This window comes from Oryzias latipes, chromosome 4 (assembly GCF_002234675.1).
Source record: "Oryzias latipes chromosome 4, ASM223467v1".
Lineage (NCBI taxonomy): Eukaryota > Metazoa > Chordata > Actinopteri > Beloniformes > Adrianichthyidae > Oryzias > Oryzias latipes.
In genome coordinates, this window is record NC_019862.2 from 2875653 (window position 1) to 2884888 (window position 9236).

The 9236-nt window shown below is 45.3% G+C and overlaps 2 protein-coding genes and 1 long non-coding RNA gene across 7 annotated transcripts in view; 1 reads left to right on the plus strand and 2 right to left on the minus strand.

The window, feature by feature from the left end:
- Positions 1-5119, minus strand: part of LOC101165296 (rootletin) — a 29417-nt gene extending 24298 nt beyond the window's left edge. For all 5 annotated transcript variants that reach the window (XM_020702901.1, XM_011473906.2, XM_020702900.1 and 2 more), the window contains exons 1-3: positions 4920-5119; positions 3425-3587; positions 3244-3353 (exon numbers count right to left, since the gene is read on the minus strand). In XM_020702901.1, coding sequence (XP_020558560.1) covers positions 3244-3353; positions 3425-3587; positions 4920-4970 — 324 coding nt within the window. In that variant the 5' untranslated portion in view covers positions 4971-5119. The remainder of the gene's footprint in view (positions 1-3243; positions 3354-3424; positions 3588-4919) is intronic.
- LOC110015052 lies at positions 450-6675 on the plus strand. The gene is made up of 4 exons (XR_002873134.1): positions 450-1326; positions 4703-5113; positions 6164-6248; positions 6325-6675. It is a non-coding gene; the product is annotated as an uncharacterized LOC110015052 (long non-coding RNA).
- On the minus strand, positions 5310-9024 carry klhl30 (kelch like family member 30). The gene is made up of 8 exons (XM_011473694.3): positions 8892-9024; positions 7703-8525; positions 7423-7624; positions 6915-7001; positions 6644-6799; positions 6372-6560; positions 5724-5869; positions 5310-5650 (listed from the first exon to the last, which is right to left on the minus strand). The coding sequence occupies exons 2-8, from the start codon at positions 8474-8476 to the stop codon at positions 5405-5407; spliced, it is 1800 nt and encodes a 599-aa protein (XP_011471996.1). The 5' UTR covers positions 8477-8525; positions 8892-9024; the 3' UTR covers positions 5310-5404.
- Positions 9025-9236: the final 212 nt, after the last annotated feature.

The following is a 9236-nucleotide window of genomic DNA, read 5'->3' on the forward strand; positions in this document are numbered from 1 at the left end:
ATGGAGTGTACTATCTGTCAGATTCCTAAACACAGCTGGAGCGGATGTCCACAGCCCCCAAGCAGCCCAGAAACGTACTATCCTACTTGAATAACAAGCCCTGCCCTGCCCTGCCCCCCCCCCCCTCACATTACCCCCAGAGTGCTGACTGTGTGAAAGAGCCCCAGCTGATTGTGAACGCTGTTTATGTATCATCACTAACTGAAATTACACAACGTGGGATAACAAACGGGGGGGAAGGGAACTTTCTGGTCACGCATGAGAGCAGCTGCTGCTGCGGCGTATGGGGATCCACATGATCTATGGAGAAGCGTCTGCCTAATATTACCCAGCATGTGCTCACAGGCACGCGCTGCTCCTGCAGCACTTAACACATGCCCCCCCCCCCCCCCCCCCCTTCAAGGACAATGCCATATAAAACCTCCACACACTTGGGTCCACCCCGTCAGTTTAAGACTTCACATGCTTTTTGACGTGCTAAGAGGACGGAGAAGTATGCACGTCTTTAAAGTAACATGAGAAGTCTATTACACTCCTGAGGTTTTTACTGGAATACTTTGATCAGAAATAAGAAAGGCGTTTAAGCTCAGGCTGAAGGGACTGGTCATCATTTTTACAATTTCCCTTGAGAGCTCAGAGTTTGCTCTTGTTTCAAGCAAACTGCAACCTTGAAGAGCAGAGTTGAGTTGGAAGGGAAAACGAGAGACTCAGCATGTTGAAAGCTGACGGAAACTGCAAGCCCGGGAACTGAAAATCTTTGTTGGCTGGCAGTGAAACTTGTGAGTTTGCATTCCCATGAAGCATTGCTGCATGGCAGCTGGTGGCAGACATCCCTCAGCCAGGACTGTTCAGCTGTCTGTTAAAGCAGATTGTTGTTGTTTTTTGTTGCAAGCACTAAAGAAGCCTCTCAGAATGGATCTCATTCACCGAACCACTTTGTTAACCTGCAGCGGTCATCCGACACACAAACCAGCCAGCGTGCCGCCTCAACTCAGCCGGGATATCCTTGTTTTCCGGTTCTAAACATCTGTCCGTCCCACAGCAGAGAGGAAAACAGCAGTTTGAACTGTGGAGACATTTTAGCGCCGTCTGTCAAAGTGACTCTTCTGGCCTTTAAGCACTCCAAAGGACCTTAGTTTCCATGTATCTTTGGTTCTCTAACAGCTCAACACAGAAAAATCAACACAACCCTCAAGTGCTTGCAATGAAGATGTCATTTTCTGAGACAACATGACAAAGACAGAAAACAGGCAGCTGTGGCTCAGCTTCAAGGGAGGAACCAGCTGCATCAACGCTCATTTACTCTGATGTTTGGCGTTTACTCTTGTGAGTATGAGGAAAATGAAAAACTTCCAAAGAGCTGGATGAGCTTCGTGTGTTTATTGACTGTTTGAATAGATAAAACCTTGATCCATTTGATAGTTTGTTGAGCTTTGAGGGTTTTTTCATGATGGCAGCTGCATGTTTGTGTGGAATGGCTGAGCACGCATGACTTGGACGTCATGTACACAGTTACATAAAAACACACATCGGTTGTGTTCAGTACAATGATTGAAAAGATTATTTTAGTCCCTGATCCAGAGGAATCAAAACAAACTCCTTCTGTCCTGCTCTGATGGGATGTTTTTAACGTGAACTGAGATGTGTTGGAAAGTCTTGTTGTTTCGCTGTTCTTTATATCCTTCAATAATGGCTTTTCTATTTGTTATTGTCTGGCAGACGGATTTGGTTCAACACTCAGGGAGCAGCTGAGTGTTCAAGAAAATGTCTTATGCAAGCATTTTAAACTAAAAGAGCACAAAGAGAATCATGTGATAAGAATGCACAAAAAAGAACTTTATGTATACAGTGATCCCTTGCTATATCACGGTTTACTTTTCACGGTTTCGCTACTTCACGGATTTGGATTGTGCATTGTGTTCTGCATTCTGATTGGCTAAAAAGTCACACAGCGAATAGCTCAAGAATGGGACCCTTTGATGAGCCGTTCATTACAGTTCTCCAACATAATCGATGGGGGCATGTCGGTGTATAAGGATCTTATAGCAAAGAAGAAAAAAGAGCGACAACAACTGCCTATCACTATGTTCCTCTCCCGAACAAACACACCTGCAGCTGCACCGCGGGCTTCAGAAGGAAAAAACGCTGCAGAGGATGCAGCGGCTCAGTATGAAGAGCAGTGAAAAAGAAGACCGGAGTCACTATCTGTCCCACTGTACTTTTTTATTTTTTTCATAATCATTTTAAATTTTCTTCCGTTTAATCCACTCGGGTCGCGGTGGGCGGGGCTAATCTCCGCAATTTAAAGCCTTCTGTTCTTATCGATGATTGAAATTATTATTTGACAGCACACTACAGAAGTTATTTGTTGAAAAAACGTTTCTAAAGTACTTTTATTTGTTAAAAAAACAATTGACTTAGCCTGTTAAATGGTTTGTTCTTTCTTTTCAATGTATAATAGTGAATTTCATTGTATAATAATTGTAAAAAAAATAAAGGTTTCTACTTCACGGATTTTGCTTATCACGGGTTCTATTTGGAACGTAACCCCCGCGATAATCAAGGGATCACTGTACACCTTTGTGTGTCAAAGTAAAAAAATATTCCATTATCCTTCACGTCCCCCCCCCCCCCCCCCCCCCCCACAAAATAGACAGTATTCCCTGATTTGTACTTATAAACTAAAATATGACCTTATAGAGCATTTTCCCTGTTTTCCTGATTATTGCCCCTTTTTCAAAGGCTTATCTTGCTAAAGAAAAAAACCCAAGAAGAGCTGTATTTTGTTTACAGTAGCCAATACTACACACTCAGGCAGTTTTTGCAGTGAATGCTTGACTGTGGCTGACCTCCTTGATCTTGTCGGTAAACAGAAGTATATCAGTTCAGCGGCTCAAACTCCTATGAGGGGTGCAATTACTTTCCCCAACACAGCGCAGAAATGTTAAGGAGGAGAAAAGAGTTTAGAAATACATGCATGAATAATAACAAAGTGTTGCTCCCCCACATTTACATTGTTGTTTATTTTGAAAAGTCCTCATTTCCTGTTTAACCTTGTTGAACTGACTGCAGTGTGCATCAACAGCACTTTCCCTCCAGTTGACTTTTTCCTGGGATTCCAAGGAACTTTTGTCATAGCGAGCATGAACTGGGACAGCACATCCTAAACAGACACTGAGAATGCAAATAAACATCTGTTTGACCTTGGGTTGAGAATGGGCTGCTGCCCTGAGGCGCCCCTACCCTCTGTTTGTCACCACTGCATTTGATTGGCAGCTGGTCCAGCTGGCTGGAAGACGGCTGCTCCCCAACAGTCCTGCTCTCCTCCATCTCACAGATCTCTGAGCTGGCACCTGGGATGGGCGAACAGATCAGACCAAAGCGTCTTAACACAAATGAGTTCTCGTGTAGCGTGGATGCATACCTGCCAGGGCCTCCTCTCCTCCAGCCAGGTTGCTCGTGATGATCTGGCGGATGCGAGTGAAGATGGGTATTGCTGTGCCTCCAGCCTCTCCTTCATCCACTTGGACTGTCAGACTTCTTTCTCCTGAGATGTCCTCGGGGTGAAGAAGAGATTCCTCCAGCTTCTACAATCCAAGCATCCCACAATTCAGACAAACCAAAGAAATCTCACACAGAATATGAACAGAGAGTTTTTGATTCCTGTCTCTCTCTATATATATATTATTGTTGCAAACTATTCTGTGTGGTAGAATAGGCTCTCCACCCTAGCCAGCAAGGCCAGGTGGGTTCCATATGGTTTAAAAGTGGGCAGTTCTCTGGTGGCCCCACATGTGTTTGCCCACACTGGCTAAATGTAAGCTTGGGCTTCCATAGTTACCAGCTCAGTGGCCTTGTGGTGTCCTGCAAGGATGCGAGTCAAATCCAGGCCAAGTAATAACAAAGACCAGCCTCCCTGCTTGACACTCAGCATTACAGGGTTGGATTGGGGAGTTAATCCACCAAATGGTTCCTGACTGCGGCTGTGTTTGCAGCCCACCAATAATCAACCTCAAAGCGGTATTTTGATCCATTCACATATTTCTGAGTATTCCTCTAAAAACCTGCTCTCTAAGCAGAAACCCCTGCTGATCCATGTAAACGAGTGGGTTCTCACATTGTGATGTCACAAAGTGAGGAACAGCCCCTTCCAGGAAGAGTCTGCGCTGCCAGCATAGCCCCCACGCTAACACACACACACATTCTCCACGGAGCTAGCGGCTTAACACTTTCCTTTATATGCACTACATGCACATTAATCTTTGCAAAAGTTTAGTGTTGTTTGTTTTGGAGAGTCAAACACAGACATGCAGCTGAATCCGACTCTGGGAGCCTCAGAGATCAAGTCGTCTTACTTCCAGGTAGCAAAATGAGCTGTAAAAATAACTCATATTTCCTTAAAAAATCGTTCTTTAGTGTGCCAAATATATGATCATATATATGAATATACTCTGATAGGCTTAAGAAAAGCATGACGTAGGCTCTTTAACTTAAAGTTTTTTAAGTCTACATCTTGTCAGCGAACATAATTAGTCTTGAAGGGACAGATTAAAGCCCAAAACATTTTCAAAAAAGGTCATTTAAAGTTAGTTTAAAAGCAAATCTAATTCATTTGACGCAATTAAAAATGTTTTCTTTTCAACATCTGTGTTCTCTGAGCGTTTCTTTCCTGCTGAGGCCTTTGCTGCATGTTTGTGTCCAGGTCTCTGGACTCCCTCCTGAAGCCTGAACCTCAGCGGTCGAAACCTTCTCATGGTCCCTCAAACTCAGGAGCAACTTTCTACAACAAGTGAACATCATGAGAACTTTTCTTGTTTTTCTCCATTTAGCATCCTCCTGGACTATTTCTTCATCCTTCCATAGTTCAGAGGACTGTGACTTTAAAGATGAAGTTCAGAGTAAAAACCAACCAAACTAACCTGAATCACAGCCTCCAGGCCCGGCGAGCGCCGCTCCTCTTCACAGCTCATTACTAAACTAACAAGGATCCAGGTCCCACAATAACGTTCAAAGCTCCACAGCGCTGTGCCAATAAAGTTAGCAGAGTTCCTTCTAACAACAGGAAGTAGCTCAAAAACACAAAACGGAAAAGAAAATAAACCCTGGAAGAAATGTAAGTATGTTTGATACTTTTCAAACCTAAGAAAGTTTGGAAAGCACAACGGCCGTGTCAAATCCTTGAGTTCCGCCACGTTGCCATGGAAACCGAGTGCCTCCACAACGTTGCCCGGGTAACAGAGGGGTGGTTTAGACGTTCCCACAGTGAAAGAAACTGCTGGATTCCAGAGGGTTAATGATCACACCGCTGCCTCGGGGGAGAAACTTACACTTTTATTTCACTTTATTTACAATCACAGCCCTAACGCAAACGTTTACACAACACGACCATTTCACCGAAAGGGATTCACACGCCCACAGGAAAGAGCTCCCTCCACTGAGACGGATCCAGGAAGATGGTGCAGACGCCACTGTAGAACCAAAGCCTGGGCAGAAAGCACTCCACATCCCAAGTGTTGGATGCTCGGTTGTAGACTTCCACTTCTACACCATAGTCCCCTTCCATTCCTTTCCAGTGGCCCCCAGTGACAAACAGCTTTCCGCTCAAGGTTACCAGGCCGCCGTTCTCGTGCAGCGTGTGAACCTGCTGGACCTGAAAGCCACACAGAAGCTGTCACACGGGAAGAAGTACCCATTTTTCTGCAAATAGCAAATCCTTAGCTGACCTTCTGCCATATGTTGGCCTCTGGATCATATGAGTAGACTTTCTTTGTGTTGTCAGCCACCAGATATATAGTTCCATCCATGCAGGTCGCGCGGGGAGAAGACAGGTATTTAGGGATAAAGGAGGACCAAACACTGATCCAGCTATCTGTAAAACCCAGAAATGATAAAACTTTTCAGTTCCATTTTAAGGCAGTTTTTAAATACCTAGTATTAACCAAAGATAAAGCTATATTATAATAATTGAGTAAACACATAAAGATGGAAACTACACATATACGTAATGTAGTATCTTTTTGCCTTAGCTTCCTGTTTTATTTTGAAAGGTTTTTTTGTTTATGCTCTTTCTGGCCTCATTCTTGTTGACGTTTTAGATTTTGCTGCTATAATGTTGCTAACTATTCCATTCCCTTGTTTGTCCCTCTGGTTTCTGATCCCACAGCTGCATCCTGGAGCCCGTCTTTGGGTCCTTCTCCAGCCCATGCACCCTGAAAACTCTCAGCCACTGAGACTTTTGGATCGCCACGGTACAGTTTTAAACAATACCTCTTTTTAATCAAAGTTCCTACACGCATTTTCATCACAGTTCTTTCTTGTTTTAAGGACATTATCAGTCAGCAGGAAGAAACGGCTCAGACATCCATCCTCACCAATGACGGGGTTGTAGCACTGCATGGTCAGTGCGTTGAACTTCACGGCACACGATCCGATGACGTACAGCTTCCCGTGGCAGGCTGTCGCCGTAAAGTTAGTTACATATTTCAAGGCCGGACACGTTAAGGTCCAAGTGTTGTTGTAAGGATCATAATGCTCAACCTCAACTCGCTCCGATGTTGTTCCTGAAGAGAACAAATACCCAGAATTCACGAGAAGACGTTGAGAACTGCATACATGTAGTGAGCACAGATTGGAGCTTTCTTACCTCCAATGACATAAATCTCTCCGTTGAGCGTGGCTGACGTGTGGTTTGTCCGAGGCCGCAGCATGGGCGCCACAGTGACCCACCTCCCCTCCTTCGTGACGTACTTCCAGGTCTCTGTGGTGGACCATGTGTTAGTGTTTGAACCCCGGGAGCCTCCTGTCAGACAAACAAAAACACTTCATGAGAATTCTAACATGGATTTCCTTCATCAGAAACTCAGCATTTCCCTCTTGCTTTTGAAGATTTTTTAGGATTTGGGAGGTTTACCCACCTGTAACGTACACATCGTTGTTCAAAGACACCAAAGAGTAACCCCATTTATCAGGATTGGGAAAGTTAGGCAGCTCGTGCCACTTTTCTGCAGAGAAGGATCATAAGTTTCATTCAGAGTCTGAGGTCAGCTACAAAGAAAAATGCATAAATGCCGTTCTGCTAACTGTGTTTATGAAGTTAATTCAAGTTGGAAACAGAATTCTGAGGACATTTAGGTGACTCTGAGGCAGAGGTCAGGCATTTCTTACTTGTTAAAGAAACTTGCCTCTTCTGACCAATCACATAATCAAATTTCAGAAATTCAGCAACCCCTTGCTTCATCGTGTAAAAAATCTCCAATTCCAACTAGCCAGGGCTGCGAGGACTCTGTTTCATGACGTCCAGACCATCATGTGACCACGACCAACATTTGAACAAAAGCCCAGAATCTGCCTAATCCACATCAGGTGTTTCCAGCAAACTCTGGCTAAACTAAACCAACAAAGCAGTTGTTAGAAAGTTCGTACTTGTCTTTGTATTGTAGAAGGCACAGTTGGCGGACATTAGTCTCTGAAGCCTTGGGTCTCTGTCTTCATCTTCATCTGACTCCTCCTCATTATCTGACTCATCCAGTGAGCGGCCACCCATCACAAACAGCACCTCCTGCAGGTTTGGTTGAGGACTCTGAGGGTTGTCCTGGTCAGAACACTCTGGGGCTAAATCCATTTTCTGAAAAAGGTGAAGAGGCTCTTTGAGTCTGGGAATGGCAGCAGGACAAAAGGCGAAGGCGTGTGTAACGTCACTAACCTGTCTGTGAATCCTCTCTACAAAGTCCCTGCAGCTGGTGCAGGCTTGAATCAGACTGTGCTTTAGCAGGTTGTCAGCCAGATAGTTTGGACCAAGCAAAGAGACGCGCGAAAAAGTGAGGAGTTCGGGTAGGTAGCAGAGTCGAGACTCCTTCCGGTGCCCAACCCATTTGAGGACGGCTTCCACACGAGTGCACTCTGACCGGACCTGAAGCCCTTCATCAGACAAGCAGGACACCAGCCTGTCTTTCTCCATTAACAGAAACTCCTCATCCTGTTGAACAGCTTCAAAATTCCCCAGTAGGAAAGCCCACGCTTTGGCCACCACCTCCGGACAGCCGTGGATCTCCCCGAACTCCAAGATCCCCAGGCAGTTGGTCGCGTCGATTTGGTGCTGCAGGTAGCGGCTGCACACGGTTCGAACCGTCTGGAACTGCAGCTGGCTGGAGGTGCGGATCAAGCCCTCCACATTGCTCTGGTTGATAGTCAGCTTCCCCGTGTAGGCAAACTCAAGCAAACAACCCAGAATATCAGGGTTGACATCATGAAGCTCCACGCGTGCAGCTATGCTCTCCACAAAGTCCCCTGAGAACATGGAGCGGAAATACATGCTGCAGAGAGCCAGGACTCCCCGATGACAAGGGAAATCCCTCCCGCCCGCACTCAGAGTCACATCTACAAGTTTGGGGTGAGAGCAAAGCGAGCGCAAGCCTTCCAGGATGCTTTGAGGATGGGAGGACAGGCAGAAGTCCAGGTCATCCACATTGCGCACCATGTTCAACCTTAGTGCGGAGTGAATGTTAGCAGCAGGCGTCAGCGCTTACCTAGAAGAGTGAAAGCAGAAAAAAAGAACGCCCATTTTCAAAGGTGACCCGTGCAAACGGCCATTGGAATTTGACTGGAAATAGGAAAACCATTTGATCACTATTTACAGAATCTTCACAGAGATGTTAATGAACAAAGTGGACAACAGATCCTGCTCTTTTCTTTCTGTCATGTGTATAAAGAAGGCCTTTTGTTGATGAGGGCCTCTCTCTTTTATCCTTTTTTCCTTTAACAACTTCCAAACACTGATAGAAATAGTAGGGTTTTATCGTTGTTTACATCCTGCAGCCAACAGCAGAGTCATTTCTTGTCATCAAGTGTTTAAATAGCACCAAAAGACCTGAAAATAAACCAAAAAAACTTACCACCACAGCCCAGCGCAGCCCCTGTGGCTCATCCCTCCAGTAAAAAACAGTAAAGGCCGACGGAAGCTGCAGCTTTCATCGACGTGAAGTAGGGAACAGCACGGCAAAATGTCTTTGCCGAGTCACCGAGGTGGACCGCCTGTCGCTCACTCAGCTATTTTTAGGTTGGGACAGTGACGCTGTTCTGAAGTCAGATTCCAAACAACAAGGCTGAGCCCTACAGCTGCTGTCAAGGAGTCGCGTTTTGGATTTCTCAATGACCTGTTAAGAAAGCTGAAGAAGCAGGACCAAAGCTAACCCGAAAAATGTTTCACTTAGACCAAAACAGGAGTTTTTCACCAGCAT

What these genes read in the sequence shown, in the direction of transcription:
- klhl30 (XM_011473694.3), bottom strand. Translation starts at nt 8,476, where the DNA reads ATGGTGCGCAATGTGGATGACCTGGACTTCTGCCTGTCCTCCCATCCT. An exon ending in CAACGATGTGTACGTTACAG is followed by an intron (nt 6,800 to 6,914) that starts GTGGGTAAACCT and finishes TTTGTCTGACAG; the next exon opens with GAGGCTCCCGGGGTTCAAAC. An exon ending in GTGCTACAACCCCGTCATTG is followed by an intron (nt 5,870 to 6,371) that starts GTGAGGATGGAT and finishes TGGGTTTTACAG; the next exon opens with ATAGCTGGATCAGTGTTTGG.